Genomic DNA, 17137 nt, shown 5'->3' with positions numbered 1-17137 from the left:
CAGATTCAAATAAAGCTCTGAGCCTCCTGGCTCTGATAGCGGAAATGCAGATAAAAGCCATCTTTCCCTCCTGGATCCACCCGGAGAGGCTGCTTCTTCTGCTTGACGCTAACACTATGGTGCCTGTGAGTTTCAGCCTCAAGTGAAGCCATGGGGCCCCCATACGCCCCTCAGAAACTCATTTGTCACCCTCTAGCCGTGCTTCCCCACACTAACGAGCGACGGGCTTTTAGTAGAATCCTGAAAACATGCAGGGCCACGCCATGGTGTAACGTCTAAAGAGGAGCTGGGTCCAAACAGGTGTCAGACAGTCAAAAAAGCACCACAGAAAGGAAATGAATGCTGTCATCACATCAGTGGTACATCTGGTTCACAAATTCCATTGTTCTGAGGCGACCGTTCACGTGGACCACAAAAACGAGCAATCGAGCGCGATATTTTGGTTTCCCGCATTGGAAGTGGGTAAACGGAGCGGACTTTCCCACAGAGAAAGGCGCTGTTCTCTGGACAGAAGTGTCTTTAAAGCTCTAGTCCCTCGCAGTTTGCTGCAGCAGTCTTATGAATGAGGATCTTGTTTTAGGCACCAGAGCAGGTGTCCACTTCAGGACGTGTAACACACTCAGACATTTGTGTTTCTGGCCCCCTCTTGGGTTCTGAAATCAAAGAACTGCCCTGAGATACCAGAAACAACAACCAGCCTTCACTAGACCAAACATAGCATACATACTGCTGGACCAGTTTGGCGATTGAGGGGAGGGAAGTGTGTTTTCTTGAGGGATTCCCTTTAATGCCTCTTTGCTCAATTGCTCTGGAGGCTCGAAATAATACCCAGCATTCCAGCTGAGGATTTCTGAAGTGCTTTTCTTAAAATAAACAACACTGTTACCCTCCTCTGTTCCTCTGTTCTTTTGCTTGTCCGACAAGCCAGTTCTGTTTGTGCAGCATTAAACCTGAAGGGGGGGGCTGTGAACAAAAACTCCCAGTGGCCCCCCACCCCCCTTTCATAACGGCAGCTTAGCTGAGTCCACTGATTCCCTCCATCCCCCCGAAAAAACATGAAAAAAGAGGAGACGAGCAGATGGCCGGGTGGTGGGTTTGGTTTGGAGCATTTTCTGGCCTGCGATGACGCACTTCGGGGTTCGAGGGTTGCCAGTGTGGGGAAACTGCCGCGCTAGGGAACGTGGGCGTGGTGCGTGTGCGGCCGAATCCCCTCCCTCTCCCGCCTTCCCGGGCCCAAAATGGATGCAACACCGGCAAGAGTGGTTCAGATGAACTGCGGGATCTGCTGCCAATTTGATTAAGGGCCCCCCAACATATAACTGACAACCCCCCCAGCTCACCATATCCCCACCCAGCTTCAAACACCACTTGCTTGACGGGATCACATCAGATTTGGGCCCAAACCATTATGTATATAAATCTTTCACTGTCCCCATTATATATATTTAAATGTATACACTATTATTTCTTACCATATGGTGTGTGAAGTTGTTTGGAATGGATTAGGAATATATTTTTAAATTGTGACAAATTTATGTATTCAGCTGCCTGAGTATGACCGCAGTGAATGTGAGGTCATTGTGCAGCACTGGAACACATGTTAGAGCCCAACCACAACCAGAACAATTTGTCTCAATTCGGAGTGGAGCATGCGGTTCCTCCTGTTGACCGACCACAAAGCTTAAATGCTCTGGCTGTCTCTCTTCCCTCTCCTCTCCATCTCTCTCATTATCTCCATCTCTCATTCCCTCTCTTACTTTCTCTCTATGCACAGTATGCAGTCCAATGGTGGCCTATTGGCAAGACAAGCAGAGCAGTACTGTGATAACATACTTTATGTCAAGTCATATATAAGTAACTATGACTATATTGTTTAATATATGCAGGAAATGAAAATGATAATATGTACAAATAAGTAAAATGGATGGTCATGTTATATATGTCTTTCTCTCTCTCTGCTCTCTTTTCTTTCTCCCCCTCGCTTTCTCTTTCTCTCTGCTCTCTGCTTTATCTTTTCTCTCGTTCTCTTTGCTGTCTGCTCTCTTCTCTTTCTCTCTTCTCTCTCTATGCTCTCTCTCTCTGCTCTCCCCCTCTCCCTCCCTCCACTTTTCTGAAGTTGAACCCCAGTAAAGCCATGCATCTCTCTTGACAGAGTCCGGAGGCCGGTTGGGCCCAGGGCACCTCTTTACAGTGATTTGTACATAAACTGTGTCTGACTAGCGTGCAGTTTTGGCTTGGGGGAGCTGGTCAGCCTGGGATAGGCCCCCTTTTCTCGCTGGAATGGGGAATAACTCTGTTCACACTCAGGGTCTCCCTGGACAAGACAGACTGGAGGTCAGAGCCACTGGCCTGGGACTGGGAGTACCAATGGAAACACAAGCGTGACAAGCCCTTGGTTTTGTTTGACTTTAGCAGCATTTATTCAGCTGCTGCTGCTAACAGTCCTACTGTTTTCACCTTTTTCCTTTTTTTCAAAAGACTAGTGCAGATAAATCATTGACATGTCAACAGGTATTTGACCACCTCAAAATAAGCTTTTCTTTGTCTCTTAAAAAAAAAGCCACAGATCGGTGAACATTTGGAAACTGGTGTGTGTGTGTGTGTGTGTGATAGACAGAGAAAGAGAGAGAGAGAGAGAGGAGAGAAAAACAGATTAGTGTAGGGGACACCACAGAGTCAAGGCCTTTGTGAACCGTAGCTTGTTGTAGGAATCCTTTGTCATTGTGTGCAATAGAGTCAGCACATACTGGATAGATGCTGTGCAACTTTTGCACAAAGGCAGAGGCAGGAGGGATGTGCTGGGCTGGGGGGGTAGTTGGCCGATTGGTCAGTGGGGGAAAGCACACTGTGAGCACTGGTGTCAAGGACAGGGCACACATTTCAGTGAAGTGGTTGGGATTAATCGAATGGAAAATTTCAATCAAAAAGTTACTCAGGGTAGAGGATACTGTGCTCTAAAAGACTATTTCTAATTCAAGTTAAATGACTGTTGTCATCAATACAGGTAGGAACATACTTGACGGGGTTTGGACCAATCGCCACAGGCTTGTGACATTTCAGTAAAGAGTGGCAGTCCATATACAAAAGGAGGAGTTAGCTGTGTGCTGTATGAGTGTTTGCCTTGTGTGCCTGGCTGATTCTTCACAGATTACTTCATGTGTACAAATGTGCTTTTTTTGGACCACATCCTATGATTCAGAATGACTCGGTCATTCTCACACTTGTTAGGGTTGCCGATATTCTCAAGGAAGGACCCAACCCTGTGATGAACACTGTGGTGATCAGATTTTAAATTGTTGCTGGGTAGGAATATTAGGTGTTTTTTTTATTTGATACCGTTTACTGCTGGTTCTTGTAGCTCACTAACCATACAGCAATGTATGTCCAAAATGGAACACAGAGTATTCATGCCACACTGTTTTTGGCTAAAATATGGGACGTCCTGGCTAAGACACACACATTCGCACACACACATACCACACCAAGAAAGACAAAGAGAGTAAGTTGGCCTTCCAAACTTTGTTCTCCAACCACCATGGGGCATAACCATCCCCCCAATCTCATTTAAAAAAATGTACACATAAGCACACATTATCTTGTATTTTAATGACGCCCCCCCCCTTGTTAATTCTATTGGTGCATCTGGTCTAAATGATACAGAACTTTTTTTATTATCCTCCTGTGTAAAATACCTGTCTATCATATAGGCTCCCCTTGTGGCTCAGTATAAGATCGCGGAGTTGCCTGGGCTGTTAAATGGAGCATTGTAAATGTAAATCAGATTGCCTTTTTTGGAAATCGTAAAAGGGGAATGTTTACATTAAGCAAACATTTAACCTGTCTCCCAGAATTTATGGTCCAGGATTACCACTTTCTGCCCTTCCAGTGATTTTTTCTTAAAGCTTTACCATTAAGCAGGCAAATTTTTTCATTCCTTCTTCCCACTTTTAGGGAGAATTAACATTTATAGGTGCTGGAGAGAGGAGTAGCTCTGGTGCCGTCGGCTGAACTGAACCGACTTTGGTATCAGGTTTCAAAGAGCCTCTCATAATGCGCTGAAGTACCATTCCTCGCCTCCTCCTTCACCACAGGTCACGCAAATGGTGAAAACCCTTTTAATGTATTTTTGCAGAACGTTTTTGCAGAGCAAGCATTCCAAGCTTGCTGGAAGTGTTGAGGGAAGGGGGTGTTAGGGGGCATTAGGCCTTGCTTTCTCTCTGATCAATCCTTTCACTTACTGTATGCCTGAGTCCATAAATCAAAAATGAACTCATAATCATTTCATATTTTTTTCTTCTCCACTCTCCCCCCCCCCATCATTTATAATCTGTAGGCCATTTCCTTTTGCTTGGCATGGCTGTCCTTCTTGAGTGCCAAAGCAAAGGTTGGCTCGAAAGCCTGACTGTAGAGTGACAGGCGTGGACTGGGTTCCACTTGGAGCGATCGGTTCCGCTCACTGGTTCTGTTGAGTCTGCTTGCATGGAGCTGAATTCTCTTACCATAGCTACAGAAACGGAGGTGGCGTTGTAGTTACCTGTACGAGGGCTCGTATTAATAAGGCCTTTCAGAGTACGAGTGCTGATCTGCAGTCAGTTTTACGGTTAACTCATAATATAATAATTTAGGACATAGACATAGGAAACCTGATCCCAGATCAGCACTCTTACTCTGAGACACTTTGGGAGTCCAGATCCCACATAAGTCAGGAGAAGAGAAGTAACGTAATAAAAAATGTTTATGTGCAATATTAGATAAAAGGCGGTGTATGGCCGGACTGAGCTTTTGCAGTGTTTAAAGTGTCGCCCTGTGCACTGTGATTCTTGCCTCACAAGACATCAGTCACCGCGAGGCACTCAAGAGGAGCCCCCCTGGCCTGGCGATCGCTCTCACTTAATTGGGCAGAATGCCTGGGAGGGCAGGAGGCTCGGGGGAGTAGACAGCTGGGAGGAAATGTCGAATTGGGTCCCAAAGTGACGCAGATTATCTTACACGGTTGCCCAAGATTCGGGGGTGGCAGGAGCTATGTGGTTGGATCAGCTCACACCCTGCTCCCCATGCTGATTGTCCCTGTGGGCAGCAGTGGTGGTGACTCTCTATGAAGGTCATAGAGGAGCAGGCTATGCAATGTCACTGATCTGAGGCCCCTCTTTCCTGCTGGGCGTTGATCCTCGACTCAAGTGTCCTCACCGGGCCCTCTTCTCATTTGTACCCATTATGCTCTTCTTTTCCATTCCCTCATTCCCATCTTTATTTTTTACTGACTTTGCAGTTGCACTAACCAGCATGCATGGAAAATGCAAGTCCCTCTTCAAAGTAATTAGCAAGTTGGGCTATTTTCATCCTGCCCAGTTGTCACCCCTCCCTCCTTCCCTCCCAAAACTGTAAATAAATGAGACATCCTTGGCTTCCGAGAACTTATTAACGCCCATTTACGCCTGACTCCTCTGTGGCCTTTTATTTCCCCATTATTATTTCTCCGGTGACCTTGATTCCATTTCTGAATGTCCCCCTGGAAGGAAAGAAAAATAAGCATTCAGGAAGCGCGTTCATTAGCTCGTGTGTTGCCGCTGGACAAACACGCTCGCGTGTTTTCGGAAGATTAGGGGAACATGTTTTATGTCAGGCTCAGACCTTGAATGGGCAGGTTTCTAGGGCCGCTTGAGTTACTGTCCTTCCTGCTGTGGTAGGCCCAAGCCAGAGGTCAGAGTTGAACTGGGTCAGTAATTGGGTCAGTGACTCCTAAACCCTTAGTCTTGGTGCAGTGACTTCGGTTGCCGGTCTGAATAATATCTGGGTAACGCAGTGGTGGGATATTAATGGGACAGTTAAAGAGGTTTTTATGGGAACAGAAGCTGCAGAGCCATCGGGACCGGACACCACGGATGACCGTGGCTTGTGTTAGGGCGAAGGAGGAAAATCAGGATCATAAATACACCTTGAATGTGCTGTTTTGTCAGCAGAGCCGCTGAACCTTCATGTGTGACCCAGTGTTTTATTATTCTTGCCTCTTATGCGTGTGTAGGTCTTGAATTTCCCCTTTTAGAGCTGGTCTGCTGTTTTATTGTGAGGTTATTGCAAAATATAGCTGGAATAAGTCTTACACTGTAAACATTAACACAAACAAATGTATTCAAGAAAACACTTGATTACGCTGTTTTTCACTGGCAGAAATGCAATTTTATTTTTTAAATGAAGCAGATATATTCTTTTGAATAACCACTCTGTGGAAAAACAAAAACAACAGAGTGGTGTTTGTCAGGGCTTTTGGAAACCAGCCCACAGCATTCAGTGTGGCCAACCCCAGACTGTCTTTATTAGATTTTTTTAAAACGGCGGAATATCCCACTCGATTATATAAAACCTAGTCCAATTCTTTTAAAGTCCATAGTCCATGGTAGTATAATCACAGCCAGCTGCTGGAAGCAATGTTGGTTTGTGTGTGTGTGGGGGGGGGGGGGGGGGGGGGGTGATTTGGGAATTTGGTTTTGGAAATTGGGTGGGGCATCATCCGGGCTGTAAAAAGAGCTCCTGTGGGCTAGAGCCTGCGAGGGGGGTCCCACCACAGACCTGCCCAAACCAGCTTCCTGAGCAGGCCTGTGAGCGTCTTACTCTCACTGCGGGACGCATGACGCAGGGGTCTGTGACAGCTACGCCCTCCCTGAAGTCTTCATCAAAGCACGCCTGTCACTTACCGCAGATATTCCTTTCTAATGAGGATAATGGAAAATGCAAAAATTTAGTTTTGTGTTTCCTGTAGGGCGTAGTCCATTGAATTACGGCACATATTTCAGCTTCTGGTGGATGGGTGGGTGGGTATATTGGGATATAATAATATTTAATTACCATGATACATATTATTTCCACTAAATATTTTTAAGGTGCCTTGGATTAATGTTGTGATGTAAAATCATCCTTTCTAAAATCCTTTTTTTTTTTTTTTTAGCATATTTTTGTTTCATTTGTGCTTTTGTATCATCTAAATGATGGGTTTTCAGTGGGGGTCCTTGAAGGTACTGTAGAGGGTCTCTGGCCGGACTTTATATGCCGGACTTAGGATGGGGGTCCCCCAGATGCCTTTGAACCTGGGTAGGGGTTCCTGGATCACAAATGGTTGAAAACCTCTGACCTAAATCACAGTACATATTGTTTAGACTTCCTTATTTGAACATGTGTGTTTAAATTGTTGGTCAGTGTGCTAGGATGCTTGTATGTTCGGTGGGTGGAATATGTATGATGCTGATTCCTCTTTCTCTCCTCCTCCCGCTTTTCCTCTTCCCTCTCTCCCCAGGAGTGCTGTCCCTACCCGCTCATTTCAGCCCCTATACAGAAGGCCAGAAGGGGGCGATGGAGAGCCGAGAGGATGCCTACGCCCAGTTGGAGCTGCGCACTCTGGAGCAGTCTCTCCTGGCCACTTGTGTGGGCAGCATCTCTGAGCTCAGTGAGTGGACGAGCCTGAACCTGTGTCCGTCTGTCTGTCTCAACATCCATCTATCAGTCTGTTCCAACTGTCTCAAGCTCCCCTCAGTCTGTTAGTGTCCGTCTGTCTGTCTACCCCCATCTCATCACCCCCTGTCTGTCTGTCTCTCATGCTTGTTTCTGTAACTCACATTCCTGTGCTGTAATCTATTTATTGTGCAGAAAATGAGTACTCAGTTTATTTAACACATAATCTCATATTTTAACACAAAATGTGTTCACATCTGCTCCTGTTTTTGTTCTCCTGCAGGGGATAAGTTTATTTTGCATGCTCCAGGACTGTAACTGCTATAGAGATTTATTTGGCTCCTTTATCGTATACATTACTGCTTTATATCCCAAAATCTTTAGCATGACCAAGCTTTCTGATACAAACCATTAAACCTATTACAAATGCTGCTACTTTAGTTTTGTATGACTATGTCATTTTGCTCTTGAATTGTCTTCAAAAGAACTCTCAGTTTCTCCTGGCTCTGCCTCAGTTTCATTATATTTGGTGCCATAACAAGATCCTATGTTTGATTGCGCACAATTTCCCTGTAGCTTGAGATACACTTGCCCAGGGTTTTTCCCACGCTTTTTCATCGGCTAAATAAACATTTGGAGTTAAAGCGAGACCACCATTAAGCAGTGAATTTAAAATGCGTGTAAAACAGGCGAGTAAAGCCCAGTTTCCTGCTCATATCTCCTGTCAGAGAAGCTGGTCTTTACCACTCTTGTTCTAGAGAGTTCCAGTAGGATAGAGAATGCCCCAGGGTTTTCTGGGTTGTGTCTGTTGAGTCACCACTTTGCCGCGTTACTGTTTCTTAATTTGTTTGATTTACGACATAATTCTGCTGTTTCCTCTCTCAATGGTTTGATATTTTAAAGTGCTATTTCCTATTGCGTACAGTATGCTTTTATGTTTACTTGTTGCACTTATTGTCTCAAGTTCAATTCAGTTCAATTAAATTTTATGTGCATAACATTTTTTACAGAGTCACTTCCACAAAGGTGCTTTACAGAGGAAACAAGTGTACATGAGTTGCATATCCATGCTCTTCCTTATTAATGCAATGCCAATGAGACCCAGGAATGCACACTGGGAGTTTTAGGGGAGCAGGTGATGAGGGGGGGGTCTCAGTTTTCTGTGCTAATGAGTGACCATGAACACAGCCATGTGACCTTCCAGTACAAACCCACCTTCATATAAGCAAAGTGTTAGGGAGAATGGATGAAATACATACACACACACACACACACACACACACACACACACACACAGGTGCGTGATTGCTGAGTGCTGCCCTTGTGTTGTCTACTCTTCAGTTATATTGCATTGGACTCTTACCCCTTGTTCAGCTGGGTTTGTTGCCACTGTCTCTGCACAGTTAAATCATTCTGTGTTGCACTGTGTCCTTGTAGGCAGTCCTGGCAGTGCTAGTAGTACTCTGTGCTTCAGCCCGTGTGGGTCTCAGCCTTGTTGTATACACACAACTTGAGAATAACACCTCAAACTGAGTTGAATCAAAGCAAGAACTTCCTGTTGCTTTGTCAGCTGGCACTTATAATGATTTCAGGTGTGTTCAGAGTACCCATTTGGCTGATCCAGATTTAGTACTTTAAAACTGTAATATCAGCATCAGGAATTTGCATGAGAATTTCTCATTTTTGCTTCTGATTTCACAGCGCAATCTGTAAACAGTGGCCAGTCTTGTGTGTCCGTTGCAGTCAACCTCATCCTCTTTAACGCACGGTATCACAGCGGGTGATATAAGCACCATTCTTTTGTGTGTGCGTCACTGGTTACACTTTGGGGTACCGTGTAGTTCAGGTTTGTACAACAGGACCATGTGCTGGCAGCCCTACAGAAAAAAAATACGGAGTTCCCTTGACCAATGCATTAATTTTTAACTTACTGTGTTTAACCTAATTTAATTACAATGCTGTTTTTAATATACCTGAAGGAAAAATAAACTCAGCTTGGGGAAGCAATATGAAAGCAAAGGCTGGAATTCAACTCAAATGAAATAAACTGTCCCATAATAATACTGATCAGTATGATAAGATGTAAATAAAAAAATAACACAAACAACTTCTGTCCTCTCTGAGTGTAAGAGCCTTGAGAAAGGTTCACTTGACTGAAACGCAACTCATTTTGAAAATGAAAGCATTTAATTGAGAATTTTTGTTGATTCAGGACCTGATTTAATTATTGAGGTTTTACTTCCTGTCTGCAGTATACCAGAATCTTTTGAGTTCAGCTGGGCATGAAGGGATGGATATCGGATGGGCGGTAACCTCCTTAGTGGGCTGGGAGGGGCACAAAGAGCCCTTTAGCAGCCTCAGGGCTTTAGGGAGAGCCGAGCTCAATGAACAAGGCGAATGAATGACTAATCTTGCTTATCTGCTCTGCCCCGCCCACATGCACACTCAGTGTTATCCGCTTAAAAATTAACCATGAAGTAATTGCTTTTAATGAGGAGAGCATGCACCCTAAAATTGCCCCCCGAAACCCCCCCCCCCCCCACCCCCGCAAACTGCTATCCCAACTGTCCCGGAATTCCTTGCTTCTGTCACTGATTTGGATGTTATCACATCTGTGGCCTGGCCTGGGCGCCTGCTTTTTCCGACTGTCTCTCTGCTTCTGTCTCTCACCTCTTTCACCTTCTCTCTTTCTCTCTCTCTCTTTCCCTCCTTCTCCCTCTTTCTCTGTCCTCTCGCTCTGTCTCACTATCTCTTTTTCGCTTTCCCTACCTCAAATTCTAATTTGAAATACTTTAAAAACTGTATTTATTCGTCTGCATTTGTAGATATTTCCAGAATACTATTAAAAATTATATTTCAATGTAATTATATAAGAATAATCCTCTTATTGGGGGTTGTTGCTGTCGAATGGAGTGTTGGAGTGTCAGCTTTGTGTCGCATACCAGTGGCAGCATTGGCCATAGCTACAAATAGAGGATGCAAAGAAATTACTTTTAAACTGATAACAGTCCTGTCTGTTTTACTTTCTTAACACGCTTGCCAGTAAAGATTGGGTGTAACCCTGGGTCTGGGGTCTGTCAGTCTGTATCCTTGTTTGTTTGCCCTTACCCTGGTTGGGTGGGAACACTGGGGTCTTCCTGCCTTTATTGCTTGCTACTAAACACAATGCAAATTTTAATTACTATCTTGAGTCTGTGGAATAGGAAATATATTTATGTTTTGCATTCACTTGTTCTTTCAGACTTTGAAGCGTAACCCTTTTTAAAAATGTTTTTTCCCAAAAATAAATTGTCAGTGTTAAAGAACTCCATTGCTTTTAGTTACCAGTAATGATTGTTACATCAGCATTAGAATGTTCAGTTAAGAAAATTCTAATTACAAACTTAATGGGTTAAATTTGTGCTTTTGCCAAAAATGGACTCAGATTTGTGTGTGATGTAACATTTTATATGTATAGCAGTAGCACTGTTCTGCTATACTTGTTCTATGCACTTATAAGTCTGGATAATAACATCTGCTAGCTACCTAAGTATGAAGAGAAATGGGTCTGTCTGTCCCGATCCTCACTGGGATTGTAACCCTAAGGTCTGGCCTTGCCCCGTCCAGGTGACCTGGTCTCACGAGCCATGCACCACATGCAGCGTTTGAGTGCGGTTCGGCCCGGACTGAGTCCCGCCCGCCACGCCCGCCAGCAGCCTGTGTGCTGGTCTCCCGATGCCCTGCACACCCTCTACTACTTCCTGCGCTGCCCCCAGATGGAGTCCATGGAGAACCCCAACCTGGACCCGCCCAGGATGTCACTCAGCAAGGAGCGGTAGGTGTGCCCCCAAACTTCAGCTCTACACTTATGTCTTTAACGTGCCAGAGAGGGAAGCCTGTCTTTAACTTTTTAATGGAACTTTTTCTGTTCATTGTTGTCAGATGCAGTTGAGTCACCAACTCTGCTTGCAGCTTGTTTGTATGTAGACCAGCATCAGTAATACTGGTGGTTTGAGCATACAATATTATATAAAATTAGTAGAAAACCATATACTCAGTCAATCTGTCTTTCTGAATTGCTCCCTTTAAATGCACATTGGCACATGGTTGACCCAGTAACTACCATACCAGGTTGACTGTGTGCCGCTAGTTTAAGAACATTGTGACTGAGGAAGGGTACAGATTTGGATTACTGGGGTGTTGAACAAAGGGCTGAAAAGGTAACATACCTTTATATCTTTAAGTCATCTTCCCACATCCTCTCGGGAGAAGGTCTTTCCAAAGTTTGAGAGCTGTGAAACTGTGAGCTTTTTTCTTTCATTCCTTGGAAAGAATATATGGAAAGAGTTGCATTTAGTGCTGGAATTCTGAGAATGGGAAAGGTGCATTAATGGTCTGTGAAAGGGAATGCTAAATGCTGATTGGCTGTTATATGCCTGGTTAACTTTAGTTTGGGAGATATAGATTGGGTTATCCTGTTCAAGAATCCGGCTGGTGGAACAGGGGTGCCTGCCAATGGTATGTGTGTGTCTGTGTGTATGCGTGAGTCCATGAGTGAGTGAGCGAGCATGTATGCCAGTGTGTTTTTGCTTGTGTGTTTTTTGTGCTTGCATGTGCCTATGTTTATGATCCTGTATGTGTGTGTATGTGCATGTGTGTGTGTGTGCATTTGTGGGTGGTAAAACATGACACGTGGCTCACAACTGCTGTAGATCAGCAGCTGGTCCATGTAAAACATGCTTTAATACTAGGGACACACACAGGAAGGGTGTCTGTGTAATTAACCTTACAAAGAGAGGAAATTTCCCTTGTTCTCCCACGCTGGTCTCCGCCAGGCCTTTAGATGTTGTTTTTTGTGAGCACATGGGGGCCGGTAGCAGGGTGAGAGTGGGCATAGACGTGGGTGTGGGTGTGTACTGTGCAGGGGGGTGGGGTCGGTTGGGGTGGGTTTCACCCTGGGGGGTTGTGGTTACAGGTGGCACCACCAAACTGGCAGCAATTATAATCTTCAGCCCCATTAAACAGTCACTTCCTCCTCTGTGCTTCTCGTGACTTCTGTAGACCTTTGAGAATAAATTATTTATTTTTTTACAAACCCACGGTAAAAGTGAACTACAGAGAGGGAAAGCATTGCACATGCTCTGTAGGCCTCGTGGGTGCCTCAGTGAAACAATGGGCTCCTTATAGCTGTTTTACATCAAGGTTATGTGTGTGGGAGAAGGTTCTAGTGCATCCACTGTGTCGTGTAGAGGGGAATTCTCCTCACGTTTGGAACAGTGAAATGAGAGGGAGCTTTGTGGGAGCAGGCCGGATGTGGGTCGCTGTGTGGAGTGGGATTATGGGATAGGTGGAGTAGGCTTGTAGGATGGGAGCAGGGTGTGTTGGTGTGCCAGATGGGGCTTAGCTGAGGAGTGAGGTGGCCATTAGAGAGTGTGAAGATTTTGGAGAAGGGAGGAGGTGTGTGTGTGTGTGTGATGTTTGAGAGAGAGAGAGAGAGAGAGAGAGAGAGAGAGAGATAGAGAGTGTTTGTGTGTTGTGAGAGAGAGAAGGTGCTTGTGTTAATTATGTAAGAGGTGTGTGTATGGACAGGGGGGTTTGGTGTGTGTGTGGGGGTGGTGTACCAGTAAAAAGGAGTATGGGGTCCGTAATAGGAGAGCAGCGGCCTAACCAGAGGTCAAATGAAAAGGCATGTTGCTCACTGGGTGTGTATAAAATATTGCTCATTATGTTACCATAAAGAATGTGTGCACAAGAAAATGGCTCATTGGATTACCACAGACATACCTGGGTGGATGTCACACGTCCCCAGGGCTGAGATACAGAGGCCAGTAAAACAGCTCCTGTCCCCCCTCCCAATGAAAGCTGCCCAAATGCATTACCTGTGGGGGGGGGGGGGGGTTTGCATCACTTTTTCCTGTATAAGTCCCTTCAGTTTTTGCTGTTCATTGCTGTCAGATGTAGTTCAGTCACCAACTCTGCTTGCTGCTTGTTTGTATGTAGACCAGCACCTGTAATGCTGGTGGTATGAGCATACACATACAATGTAATATAAAATTAATCGAAAAATTAATTCCTCTACTGTGGGAGAGGGGAGCCATATTACACATTTAACACCACAGTGTGGTCCAGGTGTGAAAATGTCTTAAGTTTATGTATGCAGCAGGTGATGTGCTCTGGGCTGAGCTGGAGGAGGGGTGCTATCTTGTTTCAAAGTGTGGCGGGCGACCGTTATGATGTAGGGCACAGGGTCAGCTCACTTTTCAGGTTGAACCGGAGGGTGAACTTGAGACCAGATCACACAAGAGTGGTTGGTGTTGAAACATGACCAGGAGCTTGACCATTGAGAGAGAGAGAAATTTAATAAAGCGATTCCTCTTTATTACAACGCAAACAGAGACAAAACTAAACACACTGAGTACAACACATCGTGATTCCCATATTTTCGCTCAAAAGGGGAAGACAAGAGAGAGGGAATTGGTTTATCAGAGTCTGCTTTTAACAATAACCTTCTATGAGAGAATAGAGTATCAGAGTGAGGAAAAAGGGTTAAGTGTTTTCTTCTGGGTGTTGTTGTTGCTGTTCATGTCGCTATGTATTTTGGAGAGAAAGAGAGAGAGAGGGCGAGACAGTGGAACTCTCTGGAAAAAGAACAAAGCATTTGTTCTGAATGTCCAGTTGGCTTAGGTTGTGCTCTCTTGCTGTTGAATCAGGCGTTTGCTTTTTCCGGGTAAGATCTAACCACACAGGCTGTTTCCAATTCATCAGATCTGACGGTGCAATTTCACACGCTGGCCACGTGATTTAGAAACCACTTAATCAAAATCAAATTGTAGAGAGCTTCCCCACTCGATCTTCCAGTTGACTGAGAGAAATGCTCTGTAGTTAAATCAATGGTTTTTTCCACCACTACACGATATCCTATACACTTAGCCCTTATTTATCAGACCCTAGGCACGATGATGGGTTTTAGAAATAGGGGGTCATCTAGCCTCATCTCATCTGCCCACCCAGTACATCAACAAAGCAAGGACTTTTCACTTCGGCATTATGACTGTATGTTTTTATGGATTTACCATGACTCAGGACTTCACCACTGTGGGTTGCAGAGTTGGTTATATATAGAGAGAAACAATAGAAGACTCATCCTGAGGCTCAGTGCAATCTGGAAGAGGTTCACCTTATGTAAAAGAAAAAACAACTTTTTAAAATTGTAAAATAGACAGTATGAACTGTGATGGTATGGTATGAAATGGTAGAACACTTTATAACACACAACTGCATGTCTAGCACAGTCCCAGTTCACTGAAATTCACTGTCTGAAAACAGTAGATGCAGTATTGCACATCATCATGTGATGACTCGGATAAAAATGCATATCATTTCATGCCGCTCCTGCAATCATCTGTCTGTGTTTCCCTGTTGTAGGTTAAAATGGACTCGCACTAGATGGGATAGTGTGTCATTTTAGTCCTGAAATCATCTAAGTCTGTGTTTCCCAGCCAAGTTCCTTTTATGCAGGACGAAATGGACCTGCGCTAGATGGAAAGTGTCATTTCAGTCCTGAATCACATCCTCTGGGGTCTGCCAGCTCTGGCCTTGGACTACATTGTGATCGCTGTTTTTTCTTCCAGCTGAGCCTGAGCTTAATTAGCTCTGTTTGAGCTGTTAATTGAATTGTGATTTGTATTAAGCATCACTTAATGAGTCTGCTTGCTGTCATTATACATATGTCTTGTTTGAGTGTTTATCCTGATGCTCAAATGTCAATAATCATGGTTCTGCAGGTTAGTTTCATTCATTTAGACCCCTTATTCAGAAATATCAGAATGCAGAATGCATGAAGTGACCAATCAGAATCGAGTATTCAACAAAGCCATTTAATAAATTTGTTTATATTTGTGTATATGATTGTTCTTAATGGACCCTGCTGTGAATGAACTGTGCAAACTGCAACAAAAACCTGCAAAACTTGTGGCTCTCCAAGTACAAGAATAAATACCATTATTTTTATTTGTCCAAATCATAAGTTTTAGTCCCTGTTTGAATGAGTGGCTGATTGAGATGCTTTGTGATGTCATTTAGAAGTGTTAGCACCTCCCTGTTTGACTGAGTTACAAATTTGGTTGCTTTGTGATGTAATTTAGAACACTGTTAGCCCTTCCCTGTTGGTCCCTTAAATGAGTGATGCTCTGTACTGATGATTGAAAGACATGTATGAGGTGTGGGGTATCTGATCTCCTGTTGAAAGATTGGCCCCAGGCCCTTGCAGAGCATGGATTAGTGACACCCCACCACACCCCTCCTTTCCCCACTCTTTTAACAGGGAGCCTGGGGGCTAGACCATTGTGTGTGACCTGACCCCTGACACATGGAGACGGGTGCAATGTCATGTTGTCAGTACTAGGGGGAGCTCTGTTATCTCTTTGGTGCTCTCCCATAGTTATCGTCATCCCCCCCATCTTCCTCACTGCAGGCCCTTCCTGCTGCTCCCACCTCTCATGGAGTGGATGCGAGTTGCCATCGTTCACGCTGAGCACCGCCGGAGCCTATTGGTGGACAGTGATGATGTCAGACAGACGGCCCGACAGCTCCTCCCAGGACTGGACTGTGAGCCCAGACTGCTGAAGTAAGAGAGAGGAGTGGTCAGCTAATGTGCTGAATGGACCTGGCTTAAATATGCACATTAAATACTTTAACTATTCACATGATGGGAAGATTTAGAAAACATTTCCTGCAGATCCCTGCAAGATCTTCAACGAAAACATATTTCTGACTATTACAGACAATCAGAAATTAATTTATTTTAGTGATGAAAATAGGTGCTTCTTTTTTAAATTGTTAATCTGGAATTGTTGACTTCTAAAAGATGAAAGTATTTCAAATAAATATTTCAAATAATTATTATATCCCTCTCTCGCTTTCTCTCTCCCTCTCTATCTCCCTCTTTCTTTCTCCCCTTCTTTTATTCTCCCTTGCTACCTCCCTTTCTGTCTGTCTTTATCTCTCTCCCTTGCTACCTCTCTCCTTCTCTCTGACTCCCTCATTACCTCTCTCACTTTCTTCCTCACTCCCTCTCTCTCTCTCTCTCCCGCCCTCCCTCTCTCTCGCAGGCCAGAGTGCTGCTTCAGCTCATTCCGGCGGCTGGACGCCAGAGCCGCTACTGATAAGTTCCACCTGGACCTGGGGTTCCGCATGCTGAACTGCGGCCGCACCGATCTGATTGGCCAGGCCATCGAGCTGCTGGGGCCAGAGGGCGTGAACGCCATGGACGACCAGGTGCGAGGCCCAGTGTGGCGCTCCCTTTTACCCGAAATGCCACGGCCAACGCACGCCTAATTCCTCCCTCCCTGTCCCTTCTCACACACAGGGCATGACGCCGCTCATGTACGCATCATCAGCAGGGGACGAGGCCCTGGTGCAGATGCTGATCGATGCTGGGGCCAATATGGACGTGGCGGTAAATATGTCCTGTGTTTCCTGTGCAGTTTGGGTGTGGTCCTCACTCACCATATTGCACCAAATGTGACAGCAGTTTCAGCAAGCATTCAAAACAGACATTTCCATCCCTCTCTTCCACATTTCACCAGAGTCAATACCATAAATATGTAGTTGCTGAGCACCATTATGGATTTGCGTTTGGTAGGGAATAACTACAGTGCAGTGCATAAATATTTGGACAGCAGCTCAGTACTCCAGGACATTGAATATGAAATGA

The 17137-nt window shown here is 44.8% G+C and overlaps 1 protein-coding gene across 1 annotated transcript in view; it reads left to right on the top strand.

The window, feature by feature from the left end:
- abtb2b (ankyrin repeat and BTB (POZ) domain containing 2b) overlaps positions 1 to 17137 on the top strand; it is a 49285-nt gene that overhangs the window by 23601 nt on the left and 8547 nt on the right. The window contains exons 2-6 of the mRNA XM_035394848.1: positions 7289 to 7438; positions 11050 to 11257; positions 15896 to 16048; positions 16533 to 16698; positions 16790 to 16879. Coding sequence (XP_035250739.1) covers positions 7289 to 7438; positions 11050 to 11257; positions 15896 to 16048; positions 16533 to 16698; positions 16790 to 16879 — 767 coding nt within the window. The remainder of the gene's footprint in view (positions 1 to 7288; positions 7439 to 11049; positions 11258 to 15895; positions 16049 to 16532; positions 16699 to 16789; positions 16880 to 17137) is intronic.

The sequence above is a fragment of the Anguilla anguilla genome, chromosome 16 (genome assembly GCF_013347855.1).
Source record: "Anguilla anguilla isolate fAngAng1 chromosome 16, fAngAng1.pri, whole genome shotgun sequence".
Classification (NCBI taxonomy): domain Eukaryota; kingdom Metazoa; phylum Chordata; class Actinopteri; order Anguilliformes; family Anguillidae; genus Anguilla; species Anguilla anguilla.
The sequence above is the reverse complement of the archived record's forward strand: the minus strand, read 5'-3'. Positions and strand labels throughout refer to the sequence as shown.